This window comes from Pimephales promelas, chromosome 7 (assembly GCF_988280905.1).
Source record: "Pimephales promelas chromosome 7, fPimPro1.hap1.1, whole genome shotgun sequence".
Taxonomy (NCBI): Eukaryota; Metazoa; Chordata; class Actinopteri; order Cypriniformes; family Leuciscidae; genus Pimephales; species Pimephales promelas.
In genome coordinates this window covers 32,330,011-32,352,085 of record NC_142775.1, presented here as the reverse complement: position 1 = coordinate 32,352,085, position 22,075 = coordinate 32,330,011, and the positions used below count along the sequence as shown (strand labels likewise).

The 22,075-nt window shown below is 36.2% G+C and overlaps 2 protein-coding genes across 2 annotated transcripts in view; one reads left to right on the top strand and one right to left on the bottom strand.

Annotated features, from left to right (window-relative positions):
* Nucleotides 1–550: 550 nt before the first annotated feature.
* Nucleotides 551–4,175, bottom strand: LOC120487048 (uncharacterized). Its single transcript, XM_039683221.2, has 6 exons — nt 3,724–4,175; nt 3,076–3,384; nt 2,813–2,924; nt 1,977–2,019; nt 1,823–1,867; nt 551–1,577 (listed from the first exon to the last, which is right to left on the bottom strand). The coding sequence occupies exons 1-6, from the start codon at nt 3,791–3,793 to the stop codon at nt 1,551–1,553; spliced, it is 606 nt and encodes a 201-aa protein (XP_039539155.2). The 5' UTR covers nt 3,794–4,175; the 3' UTR covers nt 551–1,550.
* A 2,795-nt stretch (nt 4,176–6,970) lies between these two features.
* The window catches only part of fstl1b (follistatin like 1b), a 37,914-nt gene continuing 22,809 nt past the window's right edge, over nt 6,971–22,075 (top strand). The window contains exons 1-2 of the mRNA XM_039683216.2: nt 6,971–7,124; nt 7,239–7,295. Coding sequence (XP_039539150.1) covers nt 7,122–7,124; nt 7,239–7,295 — 60 coding nt within the window. The 5' untranslated portion in view covers nt 6,971–7,121. The remainder of the gene's footprint in view (nt 7,125–7,238; nt 7,296–22,075) is intronic.

Genomic DNA, 22,075 nt, shown 5'->3' with positions numbered 1-22,075 from the left:
CTTTTCAGCTCCTGTTCAAAACTTATATGTATTTATATACACTCAACTACAGGATTATTAGGGACACATTATTGGGATTATTTCATGCACAACCATTTCTAGGGTTTACAAAGAATGGTGTGAAAAGGGAAAAACATTCAGTATGAGGCATTCCTGAGGCCGAAAATGCCTTGTTGATGCTAGAGGTCAGAGGAGAATAGGCCGACTGATTCAAGCTGATAGAAGTAATTTACAGCTAGTAATATACAGGATTTTTACTGTTTACTGTTACAATTAAGTACTATATTATACAGTAGTAGTGCTACACTCTAAAAAATGCTGGGTTGTTTTAACCCAACTTTGGGTCAAATATGGACTAACCCAGCCGTTGGGTTAAATTTTTACATTACATTTTTAACCCAACATTTCGGGTTTGTCCATATTTGACCCAAAATTGGGTTAAAACAACCCAGCATTTTTTAGAGTGTACTGTGATTATAGTTGCTGTCAAGGCGAGGGGTGATTATAATGTAACTGAAGTTTATTGTGAACAGAAGCACAGAAACCAGCAGATACAGTAAATGGGGAGTTGAACACAATGAAGAGAATGGAATGGAACTTAGCTGAAGAATAACAGTATTGTCCTTCACAGGTAGAGAACTAGAAGAGCCCTGATGGCAGATGTGGATAAGAGTCAATGATGATGATAGCAGGTTCAAGGAACGGGATCGGAAAGCAAGGATGGCAGGTAAGTGGAACATGTAAGGATCGAGGTACATTCTGCGGGTCCATGGAAAGACGAGATCAGACAATGAAGAGTGGTGCAAGTTAATGTATATAGTGAACAGGTGATGAGGTACAGGTGTGGTGATTTGTAATCGGGGGAGAGTGAACGAGTCTAGTGGAGCCATGACAGTAGCGTTATTACAGTAAAATGCTGTAAATTAAATATTCCAACTAAGTTGCCAGGAATTTCATGCAATTTCACAGGACAGAATTACAATTTAATAATATAATTCAATAAACTGTATATATCCTGTTATTTGAGAATATTACAATAAAATACTGTAATTTCCCATATTAGCCAATTAAAAAACACAACAATGGTAAAAAGAAATTGTTATTATGGTGAACTGTTTAGTTGGGCAGTTTGACTCTTGACTTCGTATGTGGATTTGTGGTCTTTGTAATAGTGATTTCCAAAATACATTATTTTTGTGTATATAGGTCTATAGTTACAACATAATAAAGTACAAAACAATGACTAAAAGTGGTGATTTGTTATTAGTAGATTTTTTTCAACAAAATGATGTTCTTTATACAGTTCAGACATCAAGCTGATATTTTTTTTATATTGGGAATATAATCTTTGGACACGCACACAGACATCAATAATTCACATATGAATCTCAACAATGGTAAAAGCACATACAGATCCTTTGAGACTTCACTGATTCTTGGGACGGTCCTGTTCTAATACATGAGAATGTATAAACATCTTCCTGAATTGAGATGCTCATCTGATGAGTGGCAGACACACAAACTGGTGTCTTGAGATGGAAATATCATGTTCATGAAACTGTATGAAGACTGTAGACCTGATGAAAACAAAGATAAAAAAACAGTCAAGTCAAGCACAAAAAAAAACGTTTCAGCTCTGCTTTGCAATTCAAAATTACCATAATTTATAATAAAAATAACACTATTACATGTAAATAAGTCATTTTAAACTTTTGTTTTACAATTTGTTATGTTTTGCAGCAGTTAGGGGGCCAGAAATAGATAAGCCAGTGAACATACACGATGTAGGTGTGTAGGAGGGTGTCATGATGAACTGACTTACACAGTAAGTTATTGTGTCTCTGTCAAAGTGAGAGATCATCCTCATCTGTGCAGATCATAGTAATAGTAAGAAAACATATCACAAGAACTTTAACTTCTCAAACCAGGAAAGATATAGGAGCTCAATGATAACCTGTGATGTGCTAAATACTTACATCCTCCTTATGTGATCCAGAGCTGATCTTCTGCCTCAATTTCCTGTCAAAATGATATAGAATTTGGAGAACAGAATGTCTCTTAAAACACACTTTTCAAACAAGTTTACTTCATTCAACCATTAACAATTTAATGTGATGGAATTTCCATTTTAAAAATGGATGACGACACTGCTTTGCTAAGGCTAATAGCACTTTTGAAATTGATATTTGGAAACACTTTAGATAATAATGTCTGTCATTAATAAGTAATGTATGCAGGAAGTAATGCAGGACTAATGAGTAGTATTACATTAACACTTCAGCTATATTCAGCAATATAGAAACAAGCTTAACTAATCAGTACGTAAGGAGATAGTTCCTTATTAGGTGATCAATAATTATTTAATGAGATAAGCCTCATTATTAACTATTAACTAACTGGCAAATTATAAATAACATTATTGTGTAAAAATACTACTTGGTACTAATTTGCACTAGCTTTTTCTTGTTGACTCAAATTTTGTAAATAAAAGTTATATGAACTGAAAATGAGTGGAGTCAACTTGACATTATTTGTTTTCTGGAGAGATGCAGCTATTCTGTAGTTGAGTCAATTCAAACTTTTTTGTCTATTGGAATAGTTTGAAAATAACTTTTGCCGGAAAAATGCTGGCTATTTATAGGCTAGGCTATTTAGACATGGCCTACAACACTTTGATAAGTAGCAAATCGTAAACATTCGAAAAAAAATAAAGAAGGAAGTTCATCATTCTGTTTAGCTTTTGAGAAGCTGGAACTACATATGACTGTGGCTGAAGTTAAGAAATGTTGATTAAAAAATCAATGTTTCTCACCTGTGAAGGCAGAAGCTGATGGTGATTATCAAAAAAAACATAATAACTCCAGAACATGAGATGATGATGATGATGTCGAGAGGCTTTTGTTTGGGTGATGCTGGTCTGTTTTCTGACACACAAAAGAGTCAAACAAACATGATATCGGTAAACCAGCACTTAGATGATCACTTGTTAAAAACATACTTATATTTCTTAAATGCTCTTTAATTTTTTTAATTTTTTTTAGAAAACAAATCAAATAAATTAAATCATGGAATAACCTGTTATTGTTAATGTCCATTTTGTTTCTGATGGAGAACAGGTGTAGTTTCCTGCATCAGATGCTTGTATTTGATGTATTTTTAAATCTTTTGAAACAGCTGGGTTGATGTGAATCCTGTTTGAGCTGAAGTTTATCATAGATCTGTTATTGGTCGAGTCATAACTAAAAATAATAGAGCTGTTCATTTTCCATGTGTAATCGTCATCAAATGGGGTTTTGTTGCAGTGAAGTGTAACATTTTCCCCCACAAACACTGTTTTCTTGATGTGCAGCCGAATCCTTTGCTCTTGATTTGATTTGGAATAATCTAACAAAAAGACAGAAAATCAAACAACTACTAAGGCTTACAATGCATTTGAAAAATACTACCCTGAAAGGAAAACTTGTGAAAAGAGTTTCACTGTTATCATGCAATAGAAAAACTTGAGACACACAACACTGTTCATATGGTGCTTAATCTTTAAAACCTTATTTAAACACACACACATTAGGAAACAACTTTTCCACTAAATTGTAAAATGTTAAATAATAATATTATTTAGTCGTCAAACTATGTTGGGCTTTTTAACAACATGCAGAGGCTACAGTTTCGAGACGCCAGAAAATAAGTAAGGAGAGGAAAGAAATCTTGATCTTAAATCAGTACCTGTGTAAGTCAGCAGAATCATGATGACACAGAGATCCAGTTGAAGAATCCTGGTTTTAAAATTTGCCATTACAGTTTGAGGGCTGTGAAAGAATATAAACTGTCTTACTGTCCGTATCGTAAAGGCTTGTAGACGTGTAGAGACTGAACTAAAGGAAGAGGTGAAGACAGAAGGCAATGACTAAGACAGCTGATAAGAATACTTAATTATTAAGAATATATATTTATAAATTTTTTGAATTAGAAAAATTATTAAACATGTAAATCCAAACACAGGTCACCTAATACAATGTTAACATATACAGTATTTATATAATGGATGGTAAATAAATATAATCGGATTTGTTTTGTGCTCTTGTTTGGAGTGACCTGTGAAACTAGAGCTTATTTTCCACAAAGCAGAACCGTCACATCCTGTCACTGTCTACCGTGTTTACTAAATAGCTCACGCTTGTACATGTTCTAGTACTTTGTGTTTACTTATTTTTTTTATTTATCTATTTTTCTTTTTTATGTTATATTTCTGCTCTGGCTCTGCTCTTACTCTTGAAACGGAGGATTGCTCTGCTTTTGTACCGCAAATAGCTCTGCAGATTTTATCAAAGCTTTGCTCAATTGACATCTAACATGTCTTTACCCTTGTCAAAACAAAATTTACAACCTAATCAATACTGGTCATAACTTTTCATAACATAAACCGTAGGTTTGTCTAATTTGAATCTGACTAGATTTTGCACTACTTCTGAAGAAACAGTCTTAACAGAAGTTAAAATTGAGACTAAGTTTATGCAATGGCCACTTGTCTGAATAATTGTCCAGAGATGTGATAATTGTAGAAGCAAATGAAAAGCCTGTATTATTTGAATATTTTATGTGAACCAAGCTCTGTTTGTCTGTTTAACCAAAACCTTTCAGCTTTTGTCTGTTTGTCTGTTTAATCAAAACCTTTCAATTGTGATCATGTTACTGATGTGACTTTAATCACTACATCTTTATCGTTTGGTTTGGTGTCAGTTTATGAAGTAATATTACAGTACACATAATATTAATAAGCACAATTTTTGCAACATTGGGAAGCCCAAAGATTTGACCAATACAAAAACAATTTTTTTTTTTGTAGATAAATATAAACATCCATGCAGCCCATTTTAACTTATTTTAAAAGAAGAAGAAACAGACGTCTTGTGGCTAAAATCTTGCAGTATGTAAATGTATAACATTAACTTGTTTTCTGTAGTGCAGGAGTCATGTTTTCTCTATAACAGTTAAGCAGGAAGCATGTTTGTGTGGCCGGAAAAACTAACCACACAAAGGTGACTGCTTAAAATGTTTCCTAAGAGAACACTTCACAATCGTTTCCTATGACCAAGAACACTTCACAATCATCACAGATAAAACAAAAACATATCACAGTCTGAGGCCCTTCAAACTTGAATCCAAACAATAAGATAATAAAATAATTGATACTACAATCGATGTTTCATATTGCCATATATTTTTTTAGCAAGTAGCTGTGTAGCATGTTGTGCTCATTAGTACAGTTCGATGGACTTTTTAATTCCATAATGAGCATCTGACTGAATATACTTATTTACATATTTTGACTAACACCATTTTTTGAAGGTTACACTGACTCATAAGGTGACGGGAAAGGAATAATGTCTTCATTCAGATGTTATCCATATCCACATCCAACAGACCAGCATAACACAATGAAAGACCACATATCTTTCATAAGGACATTTTCATCTCTTGAAAAATCAGTATGGATAACTAATTTCCTCATGAATAATGTGTAATAAGCCTTGTTTAATCTCGACTTGTCCAAAAGTGCACGTGGCAAAAATGACATGATTATAACAGCGCATGCGCCTCCACATTCCCCTAGACACCATTTACTACACAGCACAGGCTTTTTGCTCTGATTTTAAAAACTCTTTGCGATCGACTTAAAATGCTTCCAAGACTGACATGTCGACCGCGATCGACAGGTTAGTGATTCCTGTAACATACTGTTTTACGGTCAATGACAAGAGTACTAATCAGCTGTCTCACGAACGTAACCAGCACATTTCTCCCCACATAGCAAAACCATAACACAGCGAGGGAGAAGAACTAAGTTACATGAAACAATCAAACTACATATTTTACACCACTGACAAGGAAGAAGTCACTTACTCACAGTGTTTATGGCTAGCATAGGTTTCTGCGGCTTCTCTTCATGAAACGCGCTCTGTAGAGCTGTTTATTCGATGTCTGCGGTAGATGTCACAATATGTCAACTTTCATTGGAGGGGGTGCCTGTGGTTAAGTAGATATAAATGTCTCATCCTAAGGTAATAAAAACACTACGGTTAATTAAGTAAGTTCTTTATACACCACTGAAAACAGTTATGGATGTTATATTGCATTTCTGTATACTCGAAATTTTACACATTGCACCTTTAACTGTTCCTTTTTTTAAACATATGCCTACTTCAACTTTCAAGAAAGCTTGTGGTAACAAGTGGTAACAGTGGTGTGGTAAAAAAATATATAAATAATTCTAACACTATTATTAAAATAGTATGTGATTTTCTTGCATTGTTTAGCTCAAAATGTAATAACTAATAATGTTTTTTTTTTCAACGATTCTTTATATTTTAGAGAATAAGTTTTACACATAAAGGCATTTTGAGTAGCTAATATTAATGATCTTTCACACAATGGGACCTTAATTTAATAATAGGCCTACTAATAAAACATATTTACTCAAACAAGCAAACATAGGCCGTACAAAGGGGAACATATGCCCTATAAGCTATGAAGGAAATTAAAATTTCAGCCGTAAATTAATGCTCAGCATTCAAAATGAAACCAACAGCGAAGGAATTGCCTATTTGCATTTTGAATTACGATTGGTCTATTTTTTACTATCAATTTACATAGGCCTAATGATTTGTGAATACGATTGGTTTTTATTTGTTCCATTTATTTTCATACTAATTTGTAACTGTAATTGTTTTTATTTCTTTGTCTTACACATTGGATGCAGAAGCTTTCTTTTTTTCCCACCAACTTTTCTAACCATCATTTGACATTTGACATTGCTTGGCTTCCCATAGGTTAATTAATTTGCAAGTTAAATGGACAAATATAAAAGGGTAGGCTACTCTTGGACGCAAGCTCTTGCAGTTTGAGTCGGTAACTCTCAGAGGAGTGTGTGCATTTGAGTGTGTGCTCTTTATCTGGATCTGCTCCACGGCTTTCCACGGGCCACGTCACGGAGGGGGAAGAAACAGATTCCTGAGCTCTGCCTCTGCTCGAGTTTCCTGCGATCACATCCTCAGCTCCACTACAGCGGACCAGACGCAGCGCTTTCCCCACTACAACACACTAAACCGGCTTTTCTTACAAAAATGGTGAGAAACCTGAACACTATTTACAACCCTTTACACCGTTTAAACAACTTGTGTTGTATTGCTTTGAACGCTTTCTCTGTTTGTAATGTATTTTCCTCTCTCCGCCCGTTACAGATGTTTCGATGTTTCCCCGTGCTTTTCCTCCTGGCTGTGGTGTACTGTCATGCCGAGGTAAGTTAGGCTAGCTATATGAATCGGCTACCGCATTCATTAGTTCGTCTTTTGAAGAAAAAAAAAAATGTTTATGGGGAAACCGGATTACAATGTCTCTGAAATCCAACTTGCACCAAATGAACTGTCGGAAAAAAACTACCGGTCCGGTCAACTATACATTAACTTAACAAAAGAAGGCTGTGAGCTATTGTGTTAAAGCTGAACTCAGTATTTATTTTATTTATTTGTTTATTTTTTTGCTAATTATAAAAGTTTTAAACATAATAGACAACATGTTTAAATGTTTTTTTTTTTTGTATTCATGGAGCGGGTCGCCACCTCATGGGCGGTGTCATGTTGACATCACCAGTTGTGCATTTGACTAATAATATTACTGTTACCACCAGTGCTGGGAATATAACTTACAAATTAACTTGTATTTGTATAACTTACAAATACAAATTGTTGGTTACTATCATTGTCCATCATTGATTTTTCAATCAGCAATGAATTACCAATTACCAATGAATTATGAATAATTTACTGCTCTTGTGAGAATAATCAATAAAAAATGAATTGTTCTCTGATTACGAGTATTTTAAAATGTAATGTAATATAAATGAATTACAAGTGTTTCATTTTTGGAAATTTAAATACATAACCCAGATTACATCAGTTACTCTACCCAGCCATTTCTACAAGAAATGTTTATTATTTTATATGTAGTTTTGATGTGAAGTGGCAGCAGTTTGTAAACAAACATGCATGAATGCAAAAAAAAAAAACAAAAAACTTTTTTTGTGTGTGTTATTTATGGATCAAAACTGACCCATAAGAACCAATTCCTTTCACCATGTCTCACGACTTTTATTTATTTGTTTTTATTATGATTTATCAAATTTAACCTAAAAATACATTACATCTGACCAGATTTAGCATGATTTAAAATGTTTACCATTGAGTGACTAAATATTTATATTTAAAGTGTATATATTAAGGAGTTGTTTCTAAAGAATGTTGGACCCGCTGAGATGTCTAGATGCATCTGTCACAAAACACACATTTACATCACCTGGTTTGTGTTTGTGTGGTTAATGAACTTTGTGTGTGGTGAGAGTGTGTGTGGTGGTCTTTACTTTGGGAATTGAGCTGTAAACAGACAGCTGTTAAAACCAATCAGATAATAACATGTTAGGTGGTGTTTGGCTAGTGTGTTTACACTGATTTCAGTGCTGAGATGCAGCTGCTGATGTGGGCCATATGTTGTCTTTGTTAGTGTTGTGTTAATTGTGTTCTTAGGCTCTGTAGTACAATAACAACCTGCCAGGTGAGCTGCATTTAAGCCACACAACAACAGGAACCCAACACATGCAAATGCAAACATTCTTGCCCTATATTTTAATTTATATGCACTGTGAAAATTACCTAAGAATACATTTTTTTTTTCTTGAAATCCAAGATTATGCCTTCATTTATATTTTACTTCTTGTGTACTGAAACAAACAACACATTTTGGTGAAAGTTGTCCCCTGTGTCAATGACACATGCATCAAGAATGTTCTTCCTGTGTAATACGTCTGCCATTTCTCAAACAAGCACACATACATTGTGCTGAAAACAAAGTGGTTTTAGTTTTAAAAATGTATTGAAGCATTATTTTTTAATTTGAATTGAGATTACATATGTAGTTAGAGCATGCTATTGTATGGCAGAATGATGTGCAAGTAATTTCATGCTGACAGGCTTGAGAAGACAACCCTTAAGCTAAAAGAACAGCACCTCATAATGGGTGTCATGCAACCCGCATGATTCTTCCCTCCGCTATTCACGCAGCTCATGCTGTGGTTTGTCTGTTTCTTGTATCTCACTCGGTGGGAGCTTTGGATCTGTCAGAGCTTGTGTTCCTTAAAGGCATGATGTGCTGCTTACATAGACAAGCTCTTAAATAGTGTCACCCCAAATTAAAACACACTGAATTTCCTACTCCTACAAATATAGTTTGCGCTAGGAGGATTTTGTAGTTGGTTGATAGAGTTTTCACATTGTAACTGTAAATGAATGGATTTGTGTGAGTGTGTTTGTGCATTTATACAGTATTGGAGTCCAAGACAAAGAAAGTGTATCTTCTTCCATTGTTTGTGATTATATGTTTTCATATAGACTGATCACAATTCCGACAATTATTTTCATTGATCTTGAATCTTCCCTATTAATTCCACTCCACATGGATGTATAAAGATGAGAAAAAAACAGCTACAATATAAATCTAACATTTAAGCCAAAAAAAAAGTATATGAAAATTTAAAATAAAAATGAAAGACTGTTTAGACAAATTATTTAATATTCAGAATTAATTTCTTATCCCATAAAATATTGTGAATTATGGGTAGTATTTGCCAGGATTTTCTTTTTTCATCAAATAACTTAAAAACTGGCATCCACAGAAGTTTATATCACTGCGTAACAATCGTATTGTGGCAGGTCCTGAACTGAAAGGTTTGCACATTATTATTACCAAACAATTGTATGGAGAAATATGAATTGGTTTTTATGTTCACATCACTACTGTTACACTAACTCTATCGGATGTTTTATAATAGGTAGTCAACAAGACAAATGGAATCATTAAAGGGATAATTCACCCATCATTTATTGTACCATTTCAAGTCTGCGTGACTTTTATTCTTCAGTGGAAAAAATTTATTATGAAGTTATTATGAAAAAAGTTATTATGAAGAATGTTGGTCACAAAGCAGTCTTGGTTTCCATTGACTTTGATTGTACAAAATATAACACCTGAAAGTCATACTGTTCTAGAAAGACATGAATGTGCATAAATTATGACATAATTATTGTGGGGGGTTCTTCTTTAAAAAAAGAAAAGAACCCAAAAGAAAGTATCTTATCCTCAGTCGCTCTCTGATTTTCTGTTGTTTACAGGATACAGAAAATACTGTAGAAGAAAACACTGTTCAGACTATGAAACATTATCACACACACATGCACAAACACATTATCACAAACTGTGGAGAAGAATGACTTTCAGCTCTTCTCATGGCACTGTTTTCTCTACACGGCTAAACGTAGCAGAGGCAGGATAATGCAGTTACCTAAATCCCTTCCTATAATCAAAAACTGAGCTCTAAGAGTTTTGTGTTGCTTTCTACGTGCGTTTCTCTGCTGCCTTACAGCAGGTGAATCGACTGCGCTTTAAACCCTGATAAAAATAGAAGTTACCGAGGGGAAAAAGAAAATGAGGGAGAGAGAGAGAGGGAGTGAGGTAGGGGGAAAGAGAGGTGTATTAGAGAAAGAAGGCACTGTCAGGGTCACAGTGTCCTGTCTGCTGATCTTTACTGAGAGTAATCATCCTCTGTGATTTCAACTATACAGTACATGGAAATTATAGTTTTTTATCTTTCCCAATGCAATGTTTTGTTACTCAAATGTGCACTATTGCTATAAATTGCTATAATTTTGTTCCTGACGCATGTTAGTGGCTGTGCCAGAAAAGCCAGCTGCCTCGCTGCCCAGTCAGTCAGTGACTATGAAACCCCCTCATATGGAAACTGGTTTCAGACACAACCATAGCGTCATGTAAAATGATCTGGAACACATTCACGTGAGCTTAGGAAATAACCAAGAATGAGAATTGTCCGTTAGATTTCCCATTCATCTCAATGAAGCATGTAAATGTTATTGCCAAAATGAATTTGTAAAATGTATATTTCGTCAGAATACACAGATACATGAGAATGACCATCGATGGTGAAACTGGTGAATCTAGTGGCAGGGCTAACTGCTTAAAGGGATAGTTCACTTTGAAATTAATTTTTGATATGTTTTAGCTTACCTCAAGGGCATCCAAAATGTAGGTGTCTTTGTTTCCACAGTATTTTCAATTGTAATATTTTTAGGTCAAACTGTTCTTGTCTGTCAGTCATATAATGGAGGTTTAGGGGCTCCTCCCTTGGTTCACCTCAAAGAGCATGCACAGAGAAGTCCAAATTAAACATGATTTAATGACTCGTAAAAGCAAGTACACATTGATGGCCTAGTGTATCGTGCAAGTGTATAGTTGTGTAATGTATTCCAGCCTTTAGTAGACATTGGATTTGGACGCAATGTCTTCATACCTCGATTTAATGATACACAGCATTTTTCCTGTCAGCACAGTCAGTATTTATAAGCTTCACTAATGCTTTCAATAATCTCTTGCAATGAGGATTTGGTAGAAGGAATTCTTTCTCCCTCAGGCTGCGAGTCTAGTGTCCACAAACAGCTGGTCAGTCTTTTATTAAGGGGATATAAACACACTCACAGGACACAGGCAAGAGAGCTAAAAATTCAATTCTGTATTTCTCCTCTTTTCTAGTCAAGTCTGCTCCCTATCCTAATAACCCAATTGTAAATTACACTGGCTCTTTGAAAAATAGTTTTAGTTCCTCTTTTTTTAAGTCACTTTGGATAAAAGTGTCTGCTAAATGCATTGATGTAAATGAACTTTTTTATGACTAATCTCGTCAAAAGGCAAAATCTGTGTTTTGAATTTTAATTTTTTTATTGACACGTCTGAAATATTAATTCTAAATACAAGTTGTGTGCTCTCTTAACACGACAGAAAATTGTGAATTCAGAACATTTTGTTCCATTTTAGAAGGCCCTCACAGAATCTAAATGCAATGATTTGTTGGCAGATTTCCATAAAAGCATAGTATTCATAGTGCCATTTAACACATTTGATCTTGTATTCAATTTGGAGATGTCTGAAAATCACAAGGTTTTGACTGACAAGAACAGCCAAATGATAAAAGTGAACTTTAGTACAGACACTGAAGTCTTTTGGTGATGCAAACCTTGTTGTGTTGCCCAGTGTACTGTATTATATTTACTCTGTCTGAAAACCATAAGCTGCATATGAACATAAACCCATTTCATACATATCCACTCTTTTCTGTTTTTATTTTTTTTTTCTCCATCTCCGTCACTGTTATCTCATGTTTGATAAGCTTTGGCTCTTATCTTGATTCCACTCTTTTCTTTTCTTTTCTCTCATATCTCTTCATCAGTGTCTTGTATCTCATTCATCAGAGTTCGCATTGTTTACCATCTGTTTTCTCTCACCCTTTTCCCTTCGTCATTTCCCTCCCCCATGTGAATGTGCAGTGTCTTGTCTCTGGCTTTCTGCTGGTGTTTTATGGCCTTGTTTTGTATAGCCATCAGAGCTTGAAAGAGCCTTGTAATGAGAGGGAGGAATAGACAGTGGGAAGGATGAGGTGATGAGGGAAATTACAAAAGGGATCAACAAATATAGTTCCGCTCATTCTGATACTGGTACATGAAATTATACAGGGACAACGAGAGTGAAGGAAGACATAATAAAGAAACATTTAGCTCACTGTATTTTCTGGGTTATCCACAAAAGGACTGCACGCTACTTTACAACTCCCGTTGGATTTAATCCACCCATTGGTCGTATTTTTTTTTTTTATACTCCATTGTTGATTCGAATAGCAAACAACTCTTATACTGCACGCACTGCAACAGATTTTTAAAAATGGTGGTTGAAATCAAAATGTCAAACTGCATGGAGTCAACCAATCAAAATGTTGCGTGAACTCAACCGATCAGCATGTTCAGCGTCCATTTCCCACCTCTGAAAGCTCCTGAACTTTTATAAAGTACTACCTCACCAGCATGACTTTAGTCCCTGGTTCTTGTGGTGGGATTTAGCTGGAGTATCCCTTTAATATTCAAAATGTTTAAAAACTCGGGATAAACGAGTTATACATTGGTTAAGGATCCAAATGCTGCTTTTATTGGGGCAATCCAGAATCGTATTCCATAAATAAGACAATAGGTCAAAACCAGCCCGTTCTCATCCCAAGGCGTCATATACTGGCGCTTTCGACATTTCGTCTACATCCAACGCACATGGCACCCTTTAGCGTCAATATGAGACCAAGCGGCAACATTCTAATCTAAAAGCTGAAGCCTACCCGGAAGTGCGAAAAACCGCAATACATCTCAAATCCGCTAGAGGGCAATCCCAAAAGGGAGCAAATATCCATAGACGTCATGTTAAAATCTCCGTTTTCACAGCATAAATTCATGTTTACAGTTTGGTCCCATGGACTTTTATTGTAATCATCAATATGTTCTGCGTGCCTGACAACTGTGAGGGGGGTGAATTTTTTTCTAAGTCGTTAGTTTTTAGATCATATTTAGATATAAAATGTATGACAAATAAGGGTGGTTAACTTTGATTGACAGCTGAGAACGGGCTTCGCCGAGTGAATTTGACGTCTCGGCCATGATCTGACACAACACATCATACCACTTCAGTATCCTTTCTGAAACTTTTGTATTTTGAATTTCCCAAGATTTTCCAGTATGGCGCCGCCCATACCCCCCATAAACAGCCTCAAACCCGTTCTTCAGAGAGTCTATGGGTGACGTTGCAGACGCTTTGTCCATATTTTTTTACAGTCTATGTATGAGACGCAGATATATATGGGCCAGAAGGCGCCTCCTAGTGGTGTAACCCTAAACCTACCCCAGAACTCAACCTACCATAACCGAACAAAGCTCTGTGCGTGTTATATTGACTCTAAAGGGTGCCATGTGCGTTGGATTTAGACGAAATTTCAAAAGTGTCACTATATGACGCCCTAGGATCCAAACACACGGCAGATAACCCAAAAAGACGACTGAGCAGAAAAACAAAAAACCAGACAGAAGACCAAAAACCATGAGAGTGCTTAGAAGAATTTGCAAAGAAAAAGCAAAAACACAGTGCTTAGGCTTATAGCTTAACAAGCTGAAACACAGTTGAACCTAATCACAACATAACAATTTTTTCAGTTCAGTGATCCAGTAAGTGAATTCATTCAAACAGCGCTAATGTAAAGGACATCAGGCTTAGTACATCTGAGATGGCAAAGAGAATAGAAACTCACATTGCATTTTTAATGAATTATTTCATTGTTTGGTTTTAAAACACAAGCTTTGTCGTATTCTGTGATTGTTTCTGATGTGAAAGGTCGCTATGTGAAATGATGGATAAGGATTGCATTCGAGGTAAAGACATTTGCAGTGATATACCGTCGTGCAATAAGCACATCTGAGTCTGTTATATTGATGCGCAAACATCTGGTCCTGTTTGGTATCGGATCTTGACTTGTCTCAAATGTAAAAAAGGTCTTTGCTGTTGCACTGTTCACATATTATACACTGTGAATTCTGTGCATAAATGTATTATTTATATGGACTCCTGATATAAGCAGATCTATTCTGCCAAGACCAAATACATTACATATGCCATGTTCATTAACATGCAGCTAAACTATTCTGAGAGTTATGCAGTATGTGCTATAAAAGTAGGTTAACTCTGTGCAATCAATGACAATATAGAATTTTGTAGACTTGCATTAGACGTCTAGTTGGGGACAAGAGTTTGTTGTTTCAGGGCCTCACGGGACAATAAAACGCCTTTGCCTACTTTACCATAATACACAGCTAATGATAGCTGAGAAAACACACCAGTATATATCCATTTCTGAGTGAGAATCCATCTAGTACCCGCAGACAAGTCCTTCACCATATTGTGGTGCCTTGCACAAAGAACAAGGCCATTGCGAAGAATGTAGGACTGAAAACAAGCACACTTCCTTTTCCAAACACATGTCAGCCATTAACCCAGCTCTCCTAGTCCATGACCCTTTAGAGAGAATAGCAGCAGACAAGCCGGGGCGGCTGGAACAGAGCCTAGATTCAGATGGTAGGCGGGAGATAGATTGAGAAAAGTAACTTGGGTGAAAGAGAGAAGTTGGCGGGATCTACCAAAAGCTGAAGACTAGCTGTAATCCTGAGTGACAGCCAAAATGAGACAAAAGGCTAGAGACCAGAGAGGAATAAAATGGATTGATTCAGTGAGGTGCAGCAAGAGATGGTATACCACTTGAAAGGAAGTGGAAGAGTGAAAAAGAAAGAGAATGTAATTATAGCGGCTGGAATATAGGAAATAAATAGGGGAAAGATTGTCCCATGCTGCCAGTGTGCTGGCATCCATTCACCATCCTATTGCCAACCAGATTTGGAAACTGCTGAATGGACATTAAAATTGTGTCACTTTAGCCATTATATATAATATATATATAGAAGTAATGCATGGAATTAAAGGCCTAGGTTGTTTAAATTGTGTTTAAACGTGCATATGTCCATTCAAGTTTGTGAAAGTGTACAAAGAGAATCGAAATGCTCTCAAAACTTTTATTTTAATAAAAGTTGCTGCATAATTTCTGATCAGTTACTCACTACAACAGCATATGTGAAAGCACTATTAGCACGTGCTGCTCCTGTACCGTACGCACCGCATACGCACTGCACACGGAGTATGTGTGAAACGGGCGTTAGCATTGATGATAACAGATCACGTTTTTTTCCATGTGCGTGTTTCTGCTGCTTCTTCACCCTTGTTTTGATCCATTTTTCTCAGCTTAGCCTTTTAGCCAAGTCTAGCTAGTCTCTGAATTGAACTGGGAAAAAGAATGCTATTACACCCCCCCACAAAAACACATTTGCAGTTCATCTAGTCTCTATCCCACTGCTACAGATGAATCTGTGTGGCTCTTTGGAACTTTTAAGAGCTCTCTCACATTCACACACTCTGTTCCTTTGTGTGTGTGTGTCATTGAGAGCACACTCCTGAGGCCTCATGCAGCGCTGCCTTCAACTGAGAGCTCCATAGAACCTGGAATGTGATGCATTAGAATAGACTGACATCACTGACATTCCATTCCAATAAAGGAGAAAAATGAGCAAGAATAAACAGATGGGACGGCATTCCCTTTTTCTCCGATGGATATATTGGGAGACTATAAACAACATGAGCTAACATGAGTTTTTTTTATATATTTATTAAAATAATAACTAAAATTCATAACAGAAAGCATGCAGTGTGTTTGGGAGCTGTTGTAGTGCACTGGAAGTTTCATGTGCATATTTGTGAAAGCTTCTCTGACCCATATAACTGAGATGTTTGAAACAGGACAGACTCCATGGAGAGACCCATGGGAGAATTTAGCAGAGAGGAATTCCTCTCTGTCCTCACTGCTCTCACTTAAGAAAGCATTTCTATTGTCTGGAAGTAACTAATGCTGTTGTCTGTGGGATATTCAGACTGAGTTTGGCAAGAATGTCGATAGAAAAGAAAAGTGGAGGGAAAAATAAAAGACAAATTAATGAGGGAAGAGAAAAGCTTAAGAAAAGGACATCATACCATTGTATACTTTAGAGAGGACGTGTGCTCATTAGCTCTGACATCATCTTTTAAACTTCAAACATTAAATACATACCCAGAATGCTCAAGGCTTTAGGGCAAACCAAACTGATTTTTTTTTAGCATTCAAATTTCCATTTAAAAGGACAAAATAAAATGGGCCTTCATTTGTCTTGTATTATTCTGTAACTACTCTAATATGCATTAAACATCCTTCCATCATCATGAATTTCGGATTTATTACTTGATAAAGCTACATTTGGATGTGGAGCCCTAAACATGACATGTATACAAAAATATATATAGTAAATTGTGGCCAGAAACTGATCCAGATTCATCAATCTAATACTGTAGATACCTGCACACAATTTTGTTTGAACCTGTTTATTTTGCAATGAGGAATTCTATATTATAAAAATGAGATAAATAAGATATTAAAAATAATACTTTCACTGCATTAAAATGTTTATACACTCTAAAAATGCTGGTTTGTTTCAACCCAAATTTGGGTCAAAAATGGACAAACCCAAATGTTGGGTTAAAAATGCAATTATAAAAAAAAATATATAGTTAAAAAGTGAAAGTTGAAGTTGGGTTAAAATTTGAAATGACATTTTTAACCCAACATTTGGGTTTGTTCATATTTTACCCAAATTTGGGTTAAAACAACCCACCCAGCGTTGTTTAAAGTGTAGAAAATGTGAAAAATTTAGATACATTTCTTTATGATTTTAACTTTAAAACACATTTGTGATCAAATGTTTATTTGAAAAAATAAATTTCTCACGTATTCATCCCAGTAATTCAGTATTCCCTTAATGTGGAACCATTTTTTCGTGCAAAATCATATTTCGTAACCCCCACATTAAGTCTTGTCATTTCAGGTAAAAGCAGACATAATAAAATATTATTATATATAAGTTTTTCTTCTTTTGGCTAGACAACATGATATCATGCCCATGTGATAGTATAGTGCACAGCTGTGCATTTGAGTGCCTTGAATTCTTGCTCATACATGGTTTTGCTATAGATTGCCAAAGTTATATAGATGCTGTTTGACATGCCTTTCATCTAACGTAACCAGCTAACAGTGATGCTAGACGGAGGCCTTGATGTGGTTTGTGCTCTCTCTTAAGCTCTGTTGCTATCTTTTTCCACACATCCTCTCATCCCTGCTCATTTCCAGTTCGCGGTCTCCCAGCATGCTCCTCTCTTTGTGTGAGCAGCACCAGGACTGTATGCATGGGTTTAGTGTGTCTGTGTGGGGGCAGGCAGGTCATAAAGTCAAAGCTTGGTTTTATCTTGAGAAAGATTGCTACACTTGCATTATTATGAGGAAAAAATCTCTGTTCAAATTCCCAGCCTACCATATGCAACCATTTATCTACCATACAGAGCAAAGGTAAAGTATTGTATTATGTTGACTTGCAGGCACAATTGGTTTAAAACATGATCTCCTGATTGAGTATAATGACACATTAGCTATCATGAGTGGGATTAGTCATTGTGGAGGCACATTCCCACAGCAGTTTGTGTGGTCGATAACATCTATTCACCATGCAAGCCTCTAAAACAAGCATTGTGTGCCTGTGAAAGGTATTTTCAGTGTGTGCATCTAATTCTGGAGCTGATGTATGATCCTCTCTGGTTGTTTGCATTGTAAGATAAATGTGCTTTATGCAAATATATGTCATCTAGCGTCCTGGGGACAGAGTTAATGATGTTTACAAAATTAGCCTTCAGCTAGAAATTTTAATTATATTCTCTGACTCTTGGGGTTGTCAAATACATAGGGTCAATAGCATGTCACTGTTTTTGATTAAGTTGTTCAAAAATGCATTAAAAACCTAATTCATACAGACTATGGCTTGGATACAGCTCTTTTATAATGAGTTTTCCATTTCTGAATTAAAATGATCTTTTAGTGGCGCTGAAATGTTTAATTTTTAAGAAAAAAATGGCATAACCAACCATTTTGGTTATTGACAACCGAAGCCATTTTGTTGTTGTCAATAAATCCATAAAACATCAAATTATATCACAGAGAAGAACACAGTTGGTCCTTAAAACTGTGTATCAAGGTCACTAATTGAGATTTTTTTTATGACATGGCAAGGTTAGTTCAGGTTTTCAGGTGTCAAATGGAATAACCTCCAAAAAAAACCATGATATTCATGATATTGTTTTTGATATTAGATGGATGGATGGATTGATTGATTGATTGTATGAACACCCATATATTGCATGAATACCCCAAAAAATAAAAACATTTGCATTTGACTTCTATGAAATACCTTAATGACTAGCGAACATCTGTTGTAGTTAAATTTAATGCTGCCTCGTAATACATAGATCACATCAGTGTGTACCACTCTTGTAAATTCTCAGTTTTTACGATCATTGCAATGATTTTCCCCCTGATGTCATCTGTACATCCTCTTCTTTCACACATTTACAGTTACGCCCAGCAGCATTCAGAACAGCTGAAGTCAGCGTGTTGCTGTCTCCTCGCAGAGTGACATTTATGCTTGAGTTATGGAGAAATAGATGCTCCTGGAGGGAGATCAATGGAGGTTTTCGCTGGCTGGTGACATTCACTCTGGGAGAATCGACTCAGAAATATTGTTCAAAAACAAACAAACAGACTCCTTTGGGGTTTCCTCCCCATTTTGACTGGGGTTTTGGGTTCCATCCATCTGTGAGTCTAATCAAGCTCACACAGCTGCTGACTTTATTATGAGAAAACAGCTCTTTTCTAATCAGCACAACCTATCAGTATACAACGAAAACAATGAACCCTTTAGCTAAACGACCAGGGGCAATGAGTAGACTCTGGAAATGGTTTCCTGGGTTTCCTTTTTATCTTGGCTCAGTATCTTGAATTCACATGTGGCTGGCATAAAATCTTTGAAAGACATTCAGAGTTTCATTTAAAGCAAGTAAACTAGACATTGCTTTAATGGATATTCATGAGCTGTGTTCAGTTTTCTGACTCATTTCTGTCAAATAATCTGTCATTTTACTTCTGGATTGACAGAAATTCTGATTACAAACTCTTACACATCATTGATGAAGCGACTCTGATGCTGTTATTTGAATTTCAGAGAAGTCTTTTTCCATGACAGTTTATTGTTGTGGTGTCACTGATTTTATATTCTCTCTTCAGCACATTATTAGAACAAAATAAAATGCAATTGCTCCTTCAAGTCTTGCTAACTGGTTCCAAAAGGGGGTTTTCACAGTGAAGTGATCCCCTATGCTGGATTCCCTGCAAACACAGAGCGTTCCCTTAACGTTCCCGAATGGTCCCATGAGGTTTTTTTTTTTTGGAACCAAACAAGAACATTATAGGAACGTTCCATGTAGGTTATTTTTAGGTTCCATTTTTATAACGTAAGGAGAATGTTCCGGGAACGTTCCCTTAACCTTAAGGGAAAGTTCTAGGAACATTCTGGGAACCAAAAACTAACGTTCTCAGAACCTAAATTTGTTTGCTGGGTTAAGACTACAAAATATTTTTGTTTGTTACGGTAGTCACTGTGTCAGATTATGTGATTTTGACTCCAAAATTGTTGTCATGGACAAGAAACGTGTCATACTACTTGTTGCTTCCCGACCAATCATTGCTAACAGTCTTTAACGCGATGTCATTATGGAGGCGGGACTTGCGACTAACTTCACAAGAGTGTAACAAACAATAGTTGTAGGCTACTAGCTTAATGCTAATTCCAGTACTCAACAGGTTACAGTGCCTTCGCTATATCGTTCGTCAGCATTTATCTTTGTCCCACAAGGAAACATCATAAAGGCAGAAGTATTGATTCATAGCTCCACAAACTTGTCCTCCATTGCATAATTCCACAGCACCAATACAATTTCTCTTTCGTTTTGCCATGTTTAAAATCTGTTTACGAAAGAGCTTCTGTGTTCCTATTGGTCAACGTCACAGATGTGACGGAACCCGTCATGGAGGACCGGAAAAAAAGTGAAACATGCTAGTCTTTCCGTCAGGACATTGTGAGGACGCAGGACGCTGGTTGTCGTCCACTATGACACGCAATATACAAGATGAAACGATTGATTCTTGAATCGGCGACGCCCATTGTTGCTTACAAATCATACGCCGAATGTCAGAACCCGGCATCAGAAGAATTTGGGAAACCTTTTGGTGAGATCTTAGATCTTAAAATAACTATTATTTTTCTTAGTGTGAAGAACATTTTAGTATCTAAAAAAACAATTTTACACTATAAATAACCTTTGCGCATTGGAAAGTTTCCATGGATGTTAAAGGTTCTTCATAGATCCATCGATGCCAACACTCTCAGAAAAAAAGGTACGAAAGCTGTCACTGGGGCGGTACCTTTTCAAAAGGTACACTTTTGTACCTAAAGGGTGCATATTTGTACAATTATGGTACCAATATGCACCCTTTAGGTACAAAAGTGTACCTTTTTGAAAAGGTTCCGCCCCAGTGACAGCTTTTGTACCTTTTTTTCTGACAGTGAATAAAGAACTCTTTATCTGTAAATCATCTGTAATTCTCTTCACACAGTATTTACTGTAATCATCTTCCTGCACTCTCATTCTTTCTTGTCCAGTACAGCCATCATGTTTTACCAGTAGTATCTGCTATAGCTCTTTGTTTTCTGACCGTTCTGTTCTCCCCCTTCGGTACTCCAACTCAGTTCTCCAGTGTCTTACTGTTGTGCTGAAAGGAAAACCGACAACCACTTGCCTTTTGTGTTGTTTCAAACTGCTTTGCTTTTTATAAGCAAAGACAGTAAAAGCTGCTAGATAAGTGGCATCATTGAGGCTGTTGACTAAATGTGTATGAGGATGTTTTTGTTCTCTGATGTAGGTCTTCTGTTGAAATGCACCTATTTTTAATGCAGTCTGGAGAGTATATTTCCCGGTTCCAGTTAATTCATCTGTAAACATCAGTCATGTTTGCTGTTGCAGCCGTATGATTAGTATGCAGCTTTTTAAGTAATTAAAGATTCAACTTACAAGGACATTTTCACGAGTGAAATGACTCACACATGGTGTGTGCTGCTTTAATGTTTGCGCTTATGTCAGTTATGTTAATTTAGCAAAGCACCACAGGCTACAGTTTATATGTACATTGAAATGTAAAATATAATGTTAGATTCACAAGTGAAATATTAATTATTAAAAGTACTGCATTATTTGCTATAGCTGTCTATAAGCGGTCACTGAAAACCTAATGGTTTAATTGATAACTGAGTAATATTACAGCTAGTTACTAGGGTTGGGTATCGAGAATCGAGTATCGATTGGAACCGGGACTAACTTTTCTTTTTTCCCGGAATCGTTCAAAAGTTAAAATTTCAATTCCTAGCTTCGATATTCACAGTCCGCCGAGCGGAAGAAGAAACCGCTGGACAACACCAACGAAGAAGCGTCTACCGGAAGTGTTGGCATAACCGCGCGAGTCGAACATGAGTAGCTTACGTCGGTGGTCCAAAGTGTGGCTTCACTTTTCTAAAAATTAACGAAA

Bases quoted from the DNA above. Each gene is read 5' to 3' on its own strand.
- LOC120487048 (XM_039683221.2), bottom strand. From the start codon at position 3,793: ATGGCAAATTTTAAAACCAGGATTCTTCAACTGGATCTCTGTGTCATC. The intron at 2,020-2,812 runs GTGAGAAACATT...TCATTTTGACAG, and splicing joins ATCAGCTTCTGCCTTCACAG to GAAATTGAGGCAGAAGATCA. The intron at 1,578-1,822 runs GTAAGTCAGTTC...TGTTTTCATCAG, and splicing joins GAGACACAATAACTTACTGT to GTCTACAGTCTTCATACAGT.